The sequence below is a fragment of the Anticarsia gemmatalis genome, chromosome 27 (genome assembly GCF_050436995.1).
Source record: "Anticarsia gemmatalis isolate Benzon Research Colony breed Stoneville strain chromosome 27, ilAntGemm2 primary, whole genome shotgun sequence".
In the NCBI taxonomy this organism is placed as follows: domain Eukaryota; kingdom Metazoa; phylum Arthropoda; class Insecta; order Lepidoptera; family Erebidae; genus Anticarsia; species Anticarsia gemmatalis.
The window spans coordinates 5,214,999-5,235,658 of record NC_134771.1 but is presented as its reverse complement, the minus strand read 5'-3'; the positions used below and the strand labels follow the sequence as shown (position 1 = coordinate 5,235,658).

At 35.5% G+C, this 20,660-nt stretch overlaps 1 protein-coding gene across 1 annotated transcript in view; it reads left to right on the top strand.

Moving 5' to 3' along the window:
* Positions 1 to 20,660, top strand: part of LOC142984566 (homeobox protein invected-like) — a 69,049-nt gene that overhangs the window by 2,435 nt on the left and 45,954 nt on the right. Inside the window, exons 2-3 of the mRNA XM_076132273.1 lie at positions 16,823 to 17,903; positions 18,565 to 18,642. Coding sequence (XP_075988388.1) covers positions 16,847 to 17,903; positions 18,565 to 18,642 — 1,135 coding nt within the window. The 5' untranslated portion in view covers positions 16,823 to 16,846. The remainder of the gene's footprint in view (positions 1 to 16,822; positions 17,904 to 18,564; positions 18,643 to 20,660) is intronic.

The window sequence follows — 20,660 nt, the reverse complement described above, 5'->3', positions numbered from 1 at the left end:
GTCCAGCGGACAAAATTGTGAATCTAAACCATTCTCAGATCCCCTTGAACACACACAAAAAATTTCATCAAAATCGGCCCAGTCGTTTAAGAGAAGTTCAGTGACATACACACTTACAGAAGAATTATATATATAAAGATATTATAAGACTAACGACTGTCCGCAATTTTGTCCAAGTTAACTTTAGTACCTACCTATTCCAGTTTTCAAAACATTATTTATTGCTACTCCACTTCTATTAGTTATAGCGTGATGGTATATAGCCTATAGCTTTCCTCAATAAATGGACTATCAGACACAAAAATATATTTTAATTCGAACCAGTAGTTCTTGAGATAATTGCATTGAAAAAAAACTTCTTAGATTTATAATTGCTATAAAAGAGTGTCCAGGAGTTTGTTGGCAGCTCTTCTCATTGGCCCTATCTTCCGAACTGGCGGTAAATTCACTCTCTGTATCATTGACTATCATAAGTGTCAGCACTTGACCTAAATGAATAAATGATTTGATTTTGATTTATAATTATTAGTATAGATAGACACGCCTATCTGTCTGTAGCAATTTCAAACCTAAGCGCTAAACCGATTTTGTTAAAATTTAGCTTAAAGTTAATTTAAAACCGTTCTCGAACATACGATTCAGGTGAAAAATTTATTTTTATTTTAAATATATTTTTTTATTATAACTGTTTATGAATTATTGGAACAGTATCTAAGAATTCTAAGATTCCCATTTTCAGCCTCTAATAGATGGCGCTGTAAGTGCTATAACCAGTAATTTTAGTGCGATCCACAAATAGTTGATTCGGGTCTGGTTGTACTTTGTGTCCGTTGTTTGTATGTTTGTAAAAGCCCCCGCGGCACAAGAGCAATTCTTATTGCGGGAGTTGTCTTTATAAAAAGTGTTTTTTAAAAGACTTCTGCTAACCTACTTTTATTAACAGGCGTGATATTACGTGCTTAGTTGTATAAATATTTGCAAAACATTAATCAATTAATCATTTCGATGCATTAATTAATATTGTTTTATATTTATTGTTTGAACAGCTTGGAGAACTGTTTAGGGTGAAAATTACTGTTTAAAGTAGTTTGAAAATAAGAAAAAAATATATACTTATTTTTATATTTAATATTTGATGTGTGTATTAGAAAAAAAATTATTATCACATGCTCCAACGGTGAAGGAAAACATCGTGATGAAACCTTGCATGCCTAAAATTAAGTATGTAATGCAATTCTAAAGGCTATGTTAACCCGCACTTGGCAAGCGTGGTGGACTCATGGCCTAACCCCTCCTACATTCGGGAGGAGATCTTTGCAAAAAGGCAGAAGCTGTTATCAAAATAAAATGATTAAGGGCATGCAAGGTCCCCAACCCGCAGTTGGCCAGCGTGGTGGACTCAAGGCCTAACACCCTCCTCATTACGGGAGGAGACCCTTGTCCAGCAGTGGGCATCCGCGATTGAGTAACACTTTTGCATTTATAATATTAGAACGATAGTATGTCGTGCTCGGGTAACAAACATACAAACTTCAGCCATTATAATTTTACTAGAATAAAAAAGTATATAAGTATAGATTTGATAATATTGTCTTTGCAAATATTTTTGTACTAGCTGACCCGCGCAACTTCGCTTGCGTCACGTAAGAGAGAACGGAAATTTTCCCCGTTTTTGTAACATTTTTCGTTACTACTCCGTTCCTTATGGTCGTAGCGTGATGATATATAGCCTAAATGGGCTATCTAACACTAAAAGATCTAACAGTGAAAGAATTTTTCAAATCGGACCAGTAGTTCCTGAGATTAGCGCGTTCAAACAAACAAACAAACAAACTCTTCAGCTTTATAATATTAGTATAGATAGTATAGATTTATAATATTAGTATAGATTTGCAAGTTTTTTACAAACATACAAATGGTAGTAGACTGTATACAATTGTTGTATGATTGTTGTATGAATGTGTATGACTTTGTATGACTGTGTATTGAAGTACGCGTATTGTTTCATCCGGTATTTCTTACGTGTTATATTTATTAAACATTGTCGCTGTCTTTTACTTAATCGCAGTTTTAATTTAAATGCGAAAGTTTGTCAGTAAGGCTGTTTGTTACTCTTTAACGCAAAAATTACTTCATACATTTTGAGGAAATTTGGGTTTTAAATAAATACTGTTCCGGGGAAATCTTTCCAAGGCCACAAAACAAATGAAATTGGTTCAAATACAGACAATTTTTTAAATTTTGTAGCCAAGCTTTTGTTTCTTAATTTTTTATTACATTTCAGCTTATAATTACACTGAAACATTCCTTCTGAGTCGCTCTTTTGGTAAAAATCACATGAAAATTTGTTATTAGTTTATTGTGACCGGCCAGTTATGCAAGAGTTTGCATCTGTAGTATAAATGCACAATACACAGGTACACTCTCTATTCCTTCACTCTCATAGTCTGGTGGGACGGTACACACGACCAGTGAGAGGTCAGGCGCTGGACCGACGGCGACACGTGCTCTTCGAAACAAGGAAAGAAAAATCAACTTCCTATTTCTCAGTCTATCCTATTTTGCACATACATACATCATATCATGCCTTTTTCCCACAAGGGTAGGCAGAGACCAAAGAACGCCATTTGGTACGATCCTTACAAACTTCCCTTGCCTCATTCACATACATACATGTTGTTATACAGGACCGCCGGTTACGAGTAGCACCTGATCTTTTTACAAGACATCGCCGATATGATCTGTAATGCATGTTTATGCCACAGTTATTAAGATAATTGTGATGATAACAATTTTCTAATGATATTAAGAAACTTGAAGTTTCCAATAACTTTTCGAAGTTATGTGTGTATTAGAAATAATTATCAATTGCTCTAACGATGATGGAAAACATCGTGATGAAAATGCATGCTTGCAAATTTGTTTAATACATTTATTGAGGGCATGCAAAGTCTCTAACCCGCACTTGGCCAGCGTGGTGGACTCAAGGCCTAACTCCTCCCCCCCGAGGAGACCCTTGCCCTGCAGTGGGACAGCTATAGGTTAAAAAAAAAATAACATGGAGTAGGCAGTATCGGATAAGCATGCCATAAGCCTTAACTAGCTATCGAGAAATTTTACACGCAGCCGATCACCGCCTCCACCGGGCTCCGTAAGAACTATTTTGACAGTACATTTTAATTGTCACACTCTCGATACTTGACAGTACTGACAGTAGAGAATTGCGCTACAGGTTTGGTAAAAGTATTGCTAAAACCATTTGGTTAATAAAATAAAAAGCCAGGAGTTTGTTCTCTCTCTCTCTCTCTAACTGTTTGATAATCAGAAGTGCAAATATTTAAAAAAAAACATTATTAAATCATTTATTAATTTAGGTTAAATATTGACACTTATGTTGGTCGTTACAATTATTACTGAATCTACCACTAGCTCGGAAAATCGAAATAACTAACTATCTAAATGCAAAATTTTATCGAAATCGCTTCAACAGTTTAGCCGTGAAAGCGCAAAAGACTTTCGCATTTATAATATCAGTATGTATACAACTGCCATGGCCGATAATAGGTAAATACACCTTATAGTTTAAACAATTGTCGTAATTAAACGCAATTTGTAATTAATACGTCTCGACTTTATTCATTTTAACTTATTTTGTATCAGTGACACTTAATTAGGGCACATTGAAGATTTTTGAAAAAAAAACAAATTGAACTAATATATAGTTAACGTGTTAGGACCGCACTCGGATGAAAATAACGCTGAAACATTAATATATTTAAATATATATATATTTCAGCGTCATTTACATCTGAGTGAAAGACAACTCCCGCACTTAGAATTGCTCTTGTGTCGCGGGGACTTTTACAAACATACAAACAACGGACACAAAGTACAACCAGACTCGAAACAATTATTTGTGGATCCTGGTTGTTAATTTATCTATAAAAGTATGTATTTAGAAGTATATAAGTATATTTATCAGTTATTTGGTTACCATAGTACAAGCTCTGCTTAGTTTGGAATCAAATGACCGTGTGTGAGTTGTCCAATAATATTTATTATTTATCGCCTCATTTACTTGACAAGACGCCAACCATTGTTTCTTAAGTATCTAATTTCTAATTTGCCAGCTAACTTTGCTATACTAAATAAATAAAATAAATAAATAAATCATTGGACACACAACACAACTCACACACGGTCATTTGATTCTAAACTAAGCAGAGCTTGTACTATGGTAACCAAATAACTGATAAACATACATATATATTTCTAAATACATACTTATATAGATACATTGACATCCAGGCTCAGAACAAATACTCAAATACTATACTTCAAGAATAGTTCGAACCACTCTTAAGTATGTAAGGTCTCATCACGATGTTTTCCTTCACCGTTAGAACAAGTGATAATAATTTCTAATACACATAATCTTAGTCAGTAGGAACTGTGCTTTGAACTCATAATTACGTAGGAGGTGAATGTTTATACCACTCGGCTATCAATGATTGGTAATGATTAATTAGATTTTATATTAGTAATTGTAGAAGCTTCTTTCGTATAGACTCAGTTAATTATTTATAAACATGTTAATATGAAAAACTAGTAGCGGATCTAAAGAATCAGGACTATGTAAAAAAGAAAATAGTAGCTTGGTTTTACTCTATGTATAAATTTTTGAATAAAGCAAATTTAGATCCGGAATTAAAACATAGTTCTTATCAATATAAACTGCTGAAGCGCTGAAATAGGGAAATAACAAGAACGGAGAGTGAATACTATAAACTCAAATTTTAACTATCAGTCCAGCACTTTCCCAGATAAATAAGTGTGTTCAAATACACAGTATTTTCAGGTTAGCTATTTTGCAAATTATTTTATTTTCAGGAAAACTTATCCTATTTTCTTTCAGCAATATATATTTTTTAATACCTGCGACATGTTTTTAAACACAATAACAAAATATTAATGTTTTTAAATAAAAGCAGTAAATATTATAATATATGAATAATAAATTACTTTACACACCTGTCTTATAAATAAATAACATATAACAATTGTATATAAGTGTTTAAAGGGTAAGCAGAGGAGTTTTATTACGAGTACATATATGTATTACTAGCTCTCCCGCGCAACTTCGCTTGCGTCACATAAAAGAATCATAATTTTCCCCGTTTTTGTAACATTTTTTACTGGTACTCTGCTCCTATTGGTTCTAGCGTGATGATATATAACCTATAGCCTTCCTCGATAAATGGGCTATCTAACACTGAGAGAATTTTTCAAATCGGACCAGTAGTTCCCGAGATTAGCGCGTTCAAACAAACAAACAAACTCTTCAGCTTTATAATATTAAGTATAGATTATATTAGTATAGATTTAAATACACGAAAGTTTGTGTGCATGCATGTATGTTTGTTACTCTATTGAAAAAACTACTATTCTATTCTGTCGTATGGTTAGTGGTAAACCTGGTATCAAAGTTGTTCAAGCTGCCCGAAAGGCCTCTGAGGAAAGGAAACAAAAACACATCCTATAACTTAGACTCAAACCTAAGACCTCTCGACCTAAAACCCGTTACCTAACTAATTTTACCATTCTCAATATAAGTAATTAGCAACCCGCGCAAATTCGCTTGCGTCACATAAGAGAGAACGGGTCATAATTTTCCCCGTTTTTGTAACATTTTTTACTGGTTCTTTGCTCCTTCTAGTCGTACCGTGATGTTATATAGCCTAAAGCCTTCCTCAATAAATAGGCTATCTAACACTGAAAGAATTTTTCAAAGCGAGCCAGTAGTTCCTGAGATTAGCGCGTTCAAACCAACAAACTCTTCAGCTTTATAATATTAGTATAGATTCAAACACCCCCTAAATGAATAACGGTACTCTCATTAATTCTCATCGCTCGTCGCTAGATGGCGTTGTATTACGTATTGGCGCACGCGCACGATTTATCGTTTCATCTCGAATGATAAAGATAATCGTGATACTGCACTGTTTGTACTACGTTTATTGTTTATTTAATATATTTACAAAATATTACGGATTATACCCGAAGGTGAAGGTAGAGATGTGTATGAAGTATATGAGCGTTTTGCTATTACAATGTTAGTCCTATGTAATAGGGGGTGAAATTAGTGCCATATATCTGGCACCGTTACAATAGCATTTCCATTTTACTAGACCTGGGAATTGAACTCAGGCCATCGAGGTATCATTCTGACGAAACGCTTTTGAAGCGATTACTTTCTTCTAACACAACGCAAAAGTTCGTCCATAAGTCATTTTCGTAGGAAAATCCCTGAAATTATTTAAATGAAAAGTAAGAAAATTCGGAAAATCGAACTGAAGATTTTTGTCTGGACAATATTTTTTTATTTGCGCTTTTATACGAAAAGAAAAGTCCATTATTTTGATGTACATAGTCAGAAAAATCTAAAAATCTTTTCTTCTAAAAAATCTTTTTTACAAAACATCGTTTCATTACTTCGTTAAAACCAATTGCTAAACAATTAAACCGACTAATCGATGCAGATGCCAAAACAAGCAATAAAAATCTTTAAAAATATATATCTCATAAATTAGCCCAAAGACAAACCATTTTGACATTTACAGGCCACTGTTTAAACCGACGTCGTATTGTTTAAACCAACATTATTTATGTATTTCTGAACGATTCGTTTTAATTAGCCCAAAGAAATTAAGTAAGATATAAATAAATTTTACCTATTAATGTCTCACTGCTGGGCAAGGGTCTTCTCCCGTAATGAGGGAGGGGTTAGCCCTTGAGTCCACCACGCGGGCCGATTGCGGGTTGGGGACTTTGCATACTTTCAAGAACTGTTCTAAAGAACTCTCAGGCATGCATCTAATATAGATTAACTACTTATTTCTTAAACTCAACCGTCAATAATAGCAGAATTAAGGGCAAAATTCTGTTTGTCTGTTTGTTTGGCTTTAACGGACAAACCACTAAACCGCTTTTCACGGAACTCTGCATCTCAGAAAAAGTTGAAGACCCGGTATCAAAACTAGATCACTTTTTTAAAATCAACCTTATAAACTGCTTCTTCTTCTTATCGTATGGTTAGTGGTCAACCTAGTGTCAAAGTTGTTCAAGCCGCCCGAAGGCCTCTGACGTGGCTTAACGACTGTTACCTTAGTTGACAACAACCGGGACCGACTATTTACGTGCTCTCCGAACCACGGAGACGCTCTGTTCAAATATCACTATGCGGTCACCCATCTATGGAATGACCGCGCCATGTATTATAAACTGCTGAATTAAGGGATGAAATATACTAGTAAACAATAGTTTAAAATTCTCAAACAACAGTTTTGTTGTTACTGAGGGGTGAGTTTCACCCCTATGTTAACGCATATATCGTCACGGTGAATGATTTCTTGTACACCGTGTCACGTGTAAAAATGCTGGTCTTGTGTTGTCATTTTAGAAGGAATGTGTTGTATAAAAGGTTTTGCATAGCGATGGCATAATGTATTGTTATTCTAGCTGTTGGCCGTGACTTCAAAATAAAAGTTTCGGAGTTATGTACCTGTATTACAAATGTTTTGCATTTATAATATTACTAGCTTTTCAGCAGCGTGAAAAGATTTTGCGGGGTAAAAAGTATTCTACGTGTTAATAAAGGTTATAAACAATCTGTGTAATCATTAAGATTCGGGCAGAAGTTTTGTCGTGATATAGCAATAAACATACATACCTCAAACTTTCGAATTCGTAATTTTAGCAGGATATTTTTAACTTTGAGTTTTCATCATTTCTTTTTGGTTAGTTTATTCAGAGCAATATAATCAACAATTTATACTTTATACCATTCCATAATTTGTGATTAATGGGTCCTATAACTAGCCCTTAATTTACTAGGTAAGACTACAATTATTCTTCTAGATTTTTTTTCACTGCATAGTATAAAGCAAAGTCGCTTCCCGCGTCTGTCCCTATGTCTGTATGTATGCTTAGATCTTTAAAACTACGCAACGAATTTTGATGCGGTATTTTCTTATAGATAGAGTTATTCAAGAGGAAGGTTTATGTGTAATAGTTGTAAAGGTTTATTTGTAAAATCGAACGAAGCCAGGACTGGCCGCTAGTCTAAAATAAAAGAGATATAGATATTTTTTACGAGTTCAAAAAATATGGTGATTTGGTCCGCCATTTTCTAATCAAAGACCATAGTCTAAAGAGTTATAAAACAATTTGTATATTACACAGATTATTCAATTAGGCATAGACAAGATATTTTTATGACACCACAATAAACTATCAAATTATGTTATAAATGCTACGATTCTTGTTTTATGTTTTAATTAAGATATTTTTTTGTTAATTTAGATATTTGCAGGTGTGAGTTGGTTGCTAAAACGTTGTTACGTGGGAGTCTAACTGTCTTTTGCCCAGTTTCTGAGTACATTTAGCGGTAGTTTAACTAATCACAGCTTACAACATGTTTATTAGTAAGATAGAAGGAGTATAATATAATAGCCTAGTTTCAGAAAGCGACTACGTCCGTAGAAATATTTTTTGGACAAGATTTGATTTCCGGTTTGAGCAAAGTGCTATATTCTTATTTCTGCTAGTTTATTTTCTGTTAACATACCCGGTATATAGCAATAGGTTAGCCTTCCTTATCAAGGGAGTACCAACTAACGTTCTAAATCGTGAAATGTGGGTTCAATTCATATAAATATACTGCTTACATGATTGTAATAAAAAAGATGATATAATAAAAATGTACATATATTTTATACATAATCCACGCGGTTATACGCTTGGTTTTTCTTTATATAAGTCGATATATTAATTGTATAAGTTCTCATGCCAAGGCGAACGGGTAATTTGTTCTATTTACTAAACAATTATACAATTACCAAGAATATTTTATATCAAAATAAAACTACACAAGTTCACTAATATATAAAAATAAATAAGTCGTACTTAATGTTTCATCATCCATCTTTGTCTTACAAACACTAATTAGCTAAGTGGAAAAGAGACGAACAGTGTTAATTAGCGTATCATAATAACTCAGCCATTACACAGAAATCAACAGCTGGCACATATTTCTTTAATAGTCCAACGAAAAAATAATATTATTTTAATAGCTAGTAATAAAACGTACCATTTAAGTATATAAGTAACCCGCCTTAGTATCCAAGTGCATACCTTTTAAAGGACTTAATGTGTCCGCAGAGCATTAACTAAACGGAACGCGACCATAGATGTGAAGAAAAAAACGTAACTGTCAAAATGACGTTTGCATTTTTCCCGCCGTTTTAAACGTCAAATGGAAAATGGCGGTCGAGTTAGCGCTAATGATCGTTTGCAAGTGTTTAAAGTACCGTATCAATATGTATTCAGTGTGATAAAAATTTATAGTATTTTAGTCATTTTTATTCTTGTTTTACCTTATTTGGTAAATTAAGTATTAAGTCCTAGTTGAGATAGTTATCGTGATAACTTATAATGTGGGTAGTGGTTCGTTTGCTTAGGTGCGTTAAAAAGGTTTTCAGACGCATGTTGTATTTGAATTGCTGTACTTTTTATGCTAATTTGATATTAGGTTAACAAGTATAGTTATAAATTAAGTATAAGTTTTTAATGTAAAAAGGTTTTCCTAATAAGTCTTTCTCGTTCTTAAAACACTTAAAATTCTACATTGCCGTATAGGTTCTAGCCTTTGTTTGCCCCGAAATCTTCGACTACCTCAATGCTGAATTTGATTAAAATCGGCTCAGACCTGCAAGCGTATATATACAAACAGACTTACGGATTTATAATAGCTTATCACTAATCAGTATCACTAAATATCATACAAATGTCATCTTCCGTGTCTGTCTGTCTTTTACGATAAACTCAAAATTTACTAAACGAATTTTCATGCGGTTTTCACCAATCGATAGAACAGTACTCGAGAAAGAATATTATTGTTTTGTTAAGGTTTTAGTTAAGTTACTGTTTAACCCAGGCAAAGCTGGGAAAGGTCGCTAGTCTAGAAATAAAATTAAAATTACAACGCTAGTTAGTTCAAAAAGGGGAGCTAAAAAACTACGAACGCCTCCAGGCTTTGCCTAAGGGTTAATGGCTAAGTCATTAGCCGCAACACCGTCAAACTAAAAATAAAATTAAACTTGAACATTTTACAATGCGCTAACATTATACTACAGTATCGATTAACTATATGGATCTATCTATCTATCTATCGTATGGTTAGTGGTCAACCTAGTGTCAAAGTTGTTCAAGCCCGAAGGCCTTTGACGTGGCTTAACGACTGTTATCTTAATTGACAACAACCGGGACCGACTTTTACGTGCCCTCCGAAGCACGGAGACGCCCAGTTCAAATACAACAATGCGGTCACCCATCTATAGAATGACCGCGCCAACGGTTGCTTAACTCACAGATCGTTTACCGACCGGTGAGCACAACTGGCTATGAGCGCCTCAACTTCATCTCACTATATGGATAAATTAATTTAACCCATTTATGTCCCACTGCTGGGCAAGGTTCTCCCGTAATGAGGGAGGGGTTAGGCCTTGAGTCCACCACGCTAGCCAATTGGACTTTGCATACCTTCAAGAACTGTTCTAAAGAACTCTCAGGCACGCCTGCATCACGATGTTTTCCTTCACCGTTGGAACAAGTGATCATTATTTCTAATACACATATCACTTGGAAAAGTCATTGGTGTGTTGCTTCGGGTTCGAACCTGCAACCACTTGCGTGGTAACAACATATTATGTTACATATTAGTGTATTAGAAATAATTATCAATATACCACTGTATCTAATATATAAAATTCTCGCGTCACAGTTTTCGTTGCTATACTCCTCCGAAACGGCTTGACCGAATCTCATGAAATTTGGTGAGCATATTGAGTAAGTCTGAGAATCGGCTAACATCTATTTTTCATACCCCTAAGTGCCATTTTTTTTATATGGCAGATCAACGTCTGCGGTGTCAGCTAGTTATCATATAGGAAAATCTAGCCAAGCGAACGCAACCATAGCTAGAAGCTAGTTCAAAATGTGAACTGAAAGAGATAATTTTCGAGTTAGTACCTTTATATCTAAAACACCTTTGAAATTGCGAAATCGTGGTATAAAAATAAAAAGAAACCAATTCGCTACACTTACTCTCGCAAAAATATCTTTAAAACACATCTAAACCTTATTTCTAAGTTACTAAGATCGAAAATCGTTTAAAAAACGACAGACGCCATTTTGGTTGGAGTACAAAATTACATTTGCGGTTGTCAAACTAAATAATGTATGGACGTTTCAAACAAAAGTGGTTTTGTGAACGGTAAAATTAAATTTGTATTCGGATTATTCGAATATCGCTGCGTCGTGTGTGGTCCTATGGGTATGGAAAGAAAGTAGCTCTACTTTAATTTTGTTTTATTGTATTGTGTACTGTGCCGCGGTCGGGTTTTAGATGGGTGTCCGTTTTCAAATGATGTTTTGATGTTTCTTGTATTGTGTTATATTATTGGTTGTTATTGACATGTTTTAAATGACATATGAAGCTGTCAGTCTGAACTATCTAAAACATGAATACATACAAACATAATATTATAATGCAACGGGTCTTAAACGCGATTAAGAATTTAATTAATTTTCATATATAATATCATGTGTAATAGTCTCGAGAGTTTAAAATCGTTAATATACAAACAAACCCATAGGTGAAGAAATAAGGTGTTTAAAAATGAAATTAACAAACCTACGACTCGGGAATCGAACTCGACACCTCGCTATCGGCAGCTGTACACACTACCATCTAGACACAAAAGTAGTCAGTAAATTAGAATAGATAAAAATATTTTCTGAATGCTACATATAATTTGATAAAAAAAAAAACAATGTCACACTTTAGCCTAAATTGTGGCCACCCATCTATGTATAGTCCTTGTCGAATATTGCTGAACCTACGTGTTCAAGTGATTAGTTAAAGGCCACTATTTTACCGACCGGTAAGCTCAATTAGCTCAAAACCCTTGCCGTTCAATTATAAAAATGGTTGATACAAAAGTTTTTTATTTGTATTGCAATTATTGTTTTTTATTATTTTCAAGTACACGTTCATTATTATTGCGGTTAAGTACCGGCAAATTGTTGTTTATTATTTGTTGTTTTGATATTTATAAATTGTTACGTACTTTTGATATTTTTTGTGGCTAATTGATAAGGTACGTGTTTTGGATAAATTATTAAGTCTAATTGTGTTGTGTTTGTGACTGGTTTTGAGGGTTTTAGGTTCGATTCCCGTGTGAGGAAATTGTATTGAGTTTTGCTAATTAAATGATAGAATATCAATATATACAAAACTCTTCGGTTACTGACTGACTGATGGACAACGCACAGTCGAAACTACTGAGCGTACAAACTTGACATTTGGTATGAAGATTCCTTAGGAAGTGTAGAAGAGCTTTAAGAGAGGTTTTTTCGAAATTCCACCCTGAAAGAAGTGAAATACCAGACGAGCAAAGTCTCGGGCGAGAAACTAGCCTAACATAAATTAGAAAAACATCAATAGCACTTCGTCCGACCGGGGAATTGAACATGGGACATAAAGAGATTTGTTAAAATATTGATCATCTATGTATAAGGTCGGGGAAAAACTCTTTTTGCATTACAGTATGTATGAACTTGTAATAAAATGTTTTCTCTACACAAAAAAGCTCGATATTTGGGTACCTCACGAGCTCACTGAAAGAAACCGTGTGCTCATTTGTGATTCTTGAGGCCAAAGAGATTTTATTACAAGTTCATACATACTATAATGCGGAAAGACTTTTTCCCCGACCTAATATTATCCGCGTCAAAGGTTGCTTAACCTACTGATCGTTTACTAACGCAACTACTCTTGTTTTATCCAACAATTATCACATGTCAACTGTGACAGCTGTCAAGTTGTCACTCGTGTCAAAATGGCCATTATTTTAACATTGTACCATGTTACGTTGTGTGTAAGTGGTGTTACAATGTAAGCATGATGTAAAAAATATCTGTAGTTGATTACAGGCGGTAAAATTATGTTTGAGCTTTTAATTATAATAATACTGTCCTAGCCGGTCTTCGGCTACGGCGGTCAGTCTCATTGAAACTAGCCAACGGTGCAGGACTTGGTTTATAGTGCCCAAGTGTGTGCACAATACACAGGTCGCTCTCTATTCCCTTACTCTCATAACCCGGTGGGACGGATAACCGATACGTCCAGTGAGAAGTCTGCCGCACGATCGACGGTTTCACGTGTTCTCCGAGGCACGGAGTTTTTAATTATATTTATGACTTAAAAAGTACTAAGCCTGATGACTTCAAGAAAGGAGTTAATTTTAAAATAAGTAAATTTGAGCCTAGCCTTTCTTCCATACTATGTTGGAGTCGGCTTCCAGTCTCACCTAATGCAGCTGAATATCGGTATTTCACATGGAGAGACTGCCTATCTGACGTCCACAACCCAGTTACCTGGGTTATATCACGATACCCCTCGGTAAGACTGGTTGTCAGACTTTCAATCTTCTGATTACTGGTAACGACTGTCAAAGATCATTGAAAATGACAATCGGGACTCACATTTGAACGTGCCTTCCGAAACTCGATATGTAAGAGATCACCCATCCACAGACCAACCTCGGCAAGCGTAGCTTAACCTAGAGTTCAATGATCGCTGATCATCATGATATTAATAACTAAAGTCATTTCACGTCTGGAAAAGTCAAGGTTAATATAGAGACACTTTCCACGGCTCCGCAAAATGGCCGCCATTTCAACCCTTCCCGAGCTAATCCACTTAGTAGAAGCACATTTATTTAATTACAAGGGTAACGACGACAAATACAAACGTTCAGATAATTTGTTTTACTGTTGTTGACTTTCTATTGAATGGAAGACCTACTTGATTCATTCATTCAATGATCGTATGGTTAGTGGTCAAACTAGTGTCAAAGTTTTTGAAGCATTTAATATAGCATAACGACTGTTATCTTGACAACTTTAACGTGTTACAAATTAAAAAAATATTTCACAGTTGGATAGCCTATTTATTGAGGAAGGTTTAAGGCTATATAAATAATATCACGATTTGACGAATAGCAGCAGAGTACCTACCATAAAAAATGTTACAAAAACGGGGAAAATGATGACCCTTTCTCTCTTATGTGTCGCAAGCGAAGTTGCGAGGTTTATTCTAATATAAATTAGAAAAGAGCAAAGCTCTTTTGCCTGACTCAGGTTTTGTTATTCACACATCATCAAATTCCGTTCTGCTATTAAACTATCTAACCAGAAAATGGTCATTCAGTCTTACCTGCTACATTCCAATATAAAATTAAACACTTTAATCTATACTAATATTATAAAGCTGAAGAGTTGGTTTGTTTGTTTGTTTGATTGTTTGTTTGTTTGTTTGTTTGAACGCGCCAATCTCAGGAATTACTGGTCCGATTTGAAAAAATATTTCAGTGTTTGATAGCCCTTTTATCGAGGAAGGCTATAGGCTATATATCATCACGCTACGACCAATGGGAGCAGAGTACCAGTAAAATATGTTACAAAATCGGGGAAAAAATTTACCCATTATATGTGACGCAAGCGAAGTTGCGCGGGTCAGCTAGTTCCAATATAAAATTAAACGCTTTAAAATGTCGTTTAATTATTCAAGACATATTTCAAGCAATATATCATAAGTTATGTAAATCTGAAATAGCAGATAGAGCTATAAATAATGTGTTATTTATAACCGATTAGCATAATAGCTACCAACTTTAAAAGCTTATGTGGCGCGGTAGTGTATACGACTGCTGATCTGAAAGGTCTTGGGTTCAATTTCCAGGTCGAGCAAAGTACTATTGGTATTTTCTGATTTATATTAGAATACCTCTCAATATGTAGAATGGAGAATACAATTTGCTGGGCTTTACGTTAATGAAAAACGTCCAAAGAGACACACACTGATCATATCAGTGATGTCTTGTAAAAAGCTCAAGTGGCTACTCGTAACCGGCAGTCCTGTATGACAACATGTATGTATGTGAATGAAGCAAGGAAAGTTTGTAAGGATCGTACCAAGTGGCGTTCTCTGGTCTCTGCCTACCTCTATGGGAAAAGGCGTGATTTTATGTATGTATGTATATCTTAATAGTAGCTTAGAGTTTGATAAAGTGTCCGGTATATGGCAATATACTCGCCCCCTATTACATGGGACTAACATTGTAAATTCCAAAACCAAATCAAATCATTTATTCATTTAGGTCAAATATTGACACTTATGATAGTCGTTACAATTACTGAATCTACCACTAGCTCGGAAAGTGTAGAGCCTTATGAGAAGAGCTAGCAAGAAGCTAACGGCCACTCTGACTTGACTGCCTCCGTGGCGCAGTGGTTTAGGTCGCCACGTCAATACCACTGCGTCGAGAGGTCCTGGGTTCGATTCCCACACGGAACAATTATTTGTGCGATCCACAAATAATTGTTTCAGGTCTGGTTGTACTTTGTGTCCGTTGTTTGTATGTTTGTGGAAGTCCCCGCGACACAAGAGCAATTCTTAGTGCGGGAGTTGTCTTTTAAAAATGAAATGAAATGAAACTCTTTTCGAAATCTGGGTGTATTTCATATACCTCTGCCTACACTTCGGGTATTACAGGCGTAATATTATGTATATCTATCTGAAGATATTATGTAAATCAGAAATAGCAGATAGAGCTATAAATATCAGTTATTTGTAGCAGTTTAGCATAATAACTGGTTTTCCAATGATGTGGTAAAATTGCATACAGCCGTGACAGGCTTTTTGAATTAGTAATTCTTGCTTTTTTTATGTTTTTTGTAGGACAAGTCAATATGCTAAAAAAGGTATTTTTTATCAAGGAATAAAATTACTGTCTCCGTGGCACAGTGGTTTAGGTTTCCGACGCAATAGTAGCGTCGGGTACCATTGCGTCGGAAGGTCGTGAGTTCATTTCCCAAAACAATTATTTGTGTGATCCACAAATAATTGTTTCGGGTCTGGTTTCACTTTGTGTCCGTTGTTTGTATGTTTGTAAAAGTCCCCACGTCACATAATTATTTTCTAACCCAGTCAACTACTCTATTATTAATAATTAATTATTTAAATAGAGCATCTTACACACTTCATTATAACTAGTTTGGCGCCGCGGAGTTGTGTGGTTTCCTCTCGTCAATGCGGTAACATATAAAATTATGTGCGTAAATACATGAGATATAGACGCAATATACACCTGCTTATAACTTAAGCGAGGTGTGGGTTCGATTCCCAGGCGGAGTAACTTCGTATTAATAAACTAGTGTCAATTTAAGGCTCGATTTAAGAATGTATTTGATCGGTCGAATTATATAATTGCAAGCCTTTAATTTTCAGTTTAAGACCCGTTGCATCATATTTTGTGTATCTACATATATGTCGCGAGAGTTTATATCAAAATAGGTTATCATACCATTCTATTATTAAAAACCTTTTTAGTGATCTTCTAGACCGATTCAAAGGATTTTTAGTCAAAATGTCAAAATTATAAATAAGAGTAGGAACTATGCATACGCATTCAACTTAATTTTTTTATGAAAATTGCCCATGTTATCTGTGTGAAATGAATATCTTTGAGTTATTTATTAAATCAACAAATTAAAAAACAAGTCGTCCGTTTCTTACTGTTTCTTGTCACAAGTAACCTAAAATTTTTTGAAACTATAGTTAATTCAAAATGAAATACTCGTCAAAAGTACACAAACAAAGGACACTTTAAACTAAATTAATTCATATTTTCTCCACCAGATGGCGTAAACATTCCTGCTCAAAATGGCTGCGGTATCATCAGCCCACCTGCAAGACTCCCGCATCAAGATTCAGGACCAAAGCGACGATGAGGCCTACTCTCCCACCACGAGAGACACCACCAGCCCCGAGTACCACGACGATGACAAACAGGAGGAACGACCTATACTGTCCTCCTCATTCGCCATACACAACGTACTGAAGAAAGAAAGAGACAGCCATAGCCCAGAGAATGTCTTTTCAACAGACAAGCTACTACAAAATACTCCTAACTATGAAGATCTCCGAGAAATCAGCGAAGGTTCCCGACATTCGGATATCATTGATGATGATGATGAAAGAACGAACGAATCAAGAGCTGAAATAAGCATAGATGATAACTCCTGCTGTAGCGATGATACCGTTCTTTCAGTTGGCAACGAAGCCTTGCCAACGTTTGAACAGAAAAGTCCAGAATTGCAACAAAATTTGACGTCCTTCAAACATATCCAGACGCACCTAAATGCTATCTCCCAGTTGAATCAGAATATAAATATGAATCAGCCCTTATTACTACGGCCTAGTCCTATCACCCCCAACCCTTTGATGTTCCTAAACCAGCCCTTATTATTTCAAAACCCTTTAATCAACCAAGTAGATCTAAAATCGGGTCTACAGAACCGAATGCCGGTACCACAAAATAACCTAAGTTTGAATCCTCAACCGTTTGGCCTAAATTTCGGTTTAAGGATGAAAAATTCGAACCAAGAATTAAGAAGAACAGATGAGAACAGAAGAATGAATTATGGGACTCCGAAGTCCCCGGAAAATGAATCTGGGAGGGACTTTATTAACCAGAATTGTTTGAAATTCAGTATAGATAATATTTTGAAAGCTGATTTCGGGAGGAGGATTACTGACCCTCTTAATAAGAGGAAGATGAAGAGTAGAGTGGAGCCGAAGGTGTCTCCGGTGAAGGAGGCTGTTGCGTCGAAGGTCGATGAGGCTAGGGTCCCGGAGGTCAAGCCTGGGGAAAAGAGCGGGGCCATTGACCTGTCCAAAGGTGAAGATAGTGGGAGCAATCAGAGTTCTACTGCGAGTGGTACGTTTAACATAATATATTATTTTAATATTAGATTGAGAAAGCTTTAAAAAAATATATGGGACTGTAATCTGTCTTATGTATGTACAGATCAGAGTAGCTTAAGTCTGTCTGTATAATAGTAGCTGTGGTATATGGTTATATTTGTAGGCCGAGAAAAGTATTATTGATAAATTAAAGTCGATCTTTAGTTATTGTAAAATATACCAGCCTTGCTGTGGTTTGAGACTTAAATTTATTTTTAAGAATTTAGAACAATGGCCAGTTCACAGTTCTGAAATAAGTACCAGATAACTTATTTGTTAGATAAAGTAAATACAGCTTTGTGCAATTTCTTTAATTCCGACTTAAAACCAATATTCTTTTGTGAAGAAAAATTTTTATCTGTAATTTTTTGCAAAGTCCGTAACCCGCACTTGTCAAGCGTGGTGGACTCAAGGCCTAACCACTTCCTCGTTTGGGAGGAGACAGTTGCCAAAAAAAAAACGTAATTATCACAAATTTTGCATTTGACGTTTGCTTATAAACTATTTTTGTATAAATAAATAAATTTAACCCATTAATGTCCCACTGCTGGGCAAGGGTCTCCTCCCGTAATGAGGGGAGGTTAGGCCTTGAGTCTTGAGTTTTTGTATGTAGTAAATAATTTGTATGTTTGCAGGTACGACGATGGGAGACGGGTCCATGGTCTGGCCGGCGTGGGTCTATTGTACTAGGTACAGTGACCGACCGAGTTCCGGTGAGTCTTATGTATTACTACTTATATACTAAATTATTTCTTTGATATTAATTATACATGCAAATAGACGCATTGTTTTGCAAATAGTCAATCTTTTTATAACATTTGCACAAAAAATATGAAGTTCTGAATTAAATGGCAAACATATATTTTCGTTTCTCATTTGACAGCTAGTTTATGTCAAATTGATGATCACTATTGAGTACATTGCTGGTTTGACGTAACGAGTTAATCGCTATTATCTAATGTAGAAAGCAATGTACAGCATGGTGGCTACCAAATAGTTGTCAACTGAGATACGTGATAGCCCCCGGTTACAAGTATGATAAAAAATTGCGCGTAAAAAAATATTTTACACAAATTATGCACTGAACCTATTTCTGGGATCGCTCTATTCATTGTTTGTTAAAACCGCATGAAAATCCGTCCAGTTAATTTTAAGTTTATCGCGGAAAGATACACTGACGTACCGCGTCAGAGTATTGGCCGTCGGTCCTGCGCCTGACCTCTCACTGGTCGTGTCTACCGTCTCACCGGACTATGAGAGTGAAGGAATAGAGAGTGTACCTGTGTATTGTGCACATGTGACACTATAAACAAAGTCCTGCATCGTCGGTTGGTTTCAATGAAACTGGCCGCTATGGCCGAATATCACAAAATCAAATATCATTAACTTACAGTAAGCTGCAGTAAATAATTATAATATTAAGTACTAGCTGACCCGCGCAACTTCGCTTGCGTCACATAAGAGAATCATAATAATCCCCGTTTTTGTAGCATTTTTCACTGGTACTCTGCTCCTATTGGTCGTAGCGTGATGATATATAGCCTATATTCTTCCTCGATAAATAGGCTATCTAACACTGAAAGAATTTTTCGAATCGGATCAGTAGTTCCCGAGTTTAGCGCGTTCTAACAAACAAACAAACAAACTCTTCAGCTTTATAATATTAGTATAGATAAAATTGTCAATTGAATTTCTTGACTAACTAGTCGCAAATACTTATCTAAGGCTAAGACACATTTACATACTGGTCTGAAATATTTATTTACTATGAGTCAGTGTGGACTATGCTTATAACGCTTATAGCCAGTTGCGCTCACCGGTCGGTAAACGATCTGTGGGTTAAGCAAACCTTGACGCGGTCATTCCATTGATGGGTGACCGCATAGTGGTATTTGAATTGGGTGACTCCGTACTTAGAAGGGCACGTAATTGTCAATTAAGATAACAGTCGCTAAGCCACGTCAAAGGCCTTCGGGCGGCTTAAACAACTTTGACCACTAACGATTTGACTTAGCTTATTACTGCTTCGCTCCTATTAGTCATAGCGTAATGTAACATAGACTATAACCTTCTTTAATAAACAGACTATTCAACACAAAAACATTTATTTAATTCGACCTAGCAGTTCCTGAGATTAGCACGTCCAAACAAACAAACTCTTCAGCTTTATATTATTAGCATACATATTTTTACACCCTTTCTTTAATCTAAAACACACAAAAAAATCACTTAAACAATACATTTTCAAAATCGAAAAAAGGCAGCCCAAAAATTAATCACATTTGCCCCACCCGAGCACCGAACCTTAAACGCACCCCATAAGTGTGAAGCGTGAAACGTTTTAACACTCAGTTAATAAACCCACCCCTTATCTCGTAGTACACTCTTGGGGGTAGTTATCGGATGCCGTGGTTGGGGGATGAATTTAATACGCGGAAAGATTTCATCCCTTGTTTTGGGGCTGTGGTTAATATTATTTGTAGATTTGAGTGGTGGTTAATTTTATGATGCAGTGATGCTAAATGGTTGTGAATTTAAGGGTTCGATTTCCAGTTTGGGTATATTTGAGATTTTTATTATGAATATATTAGGTGCAATGATTTTTAGATGCTAAATTGTAGGAAATAAGATTGTATGGGTTCGATTCCCAGTTGAATACTTCTTTTAAGATTTTTATTTTTAAAGTATTAGACTATCGATAGTTGGGGTTAAAATCCCAAGTTGGATAATA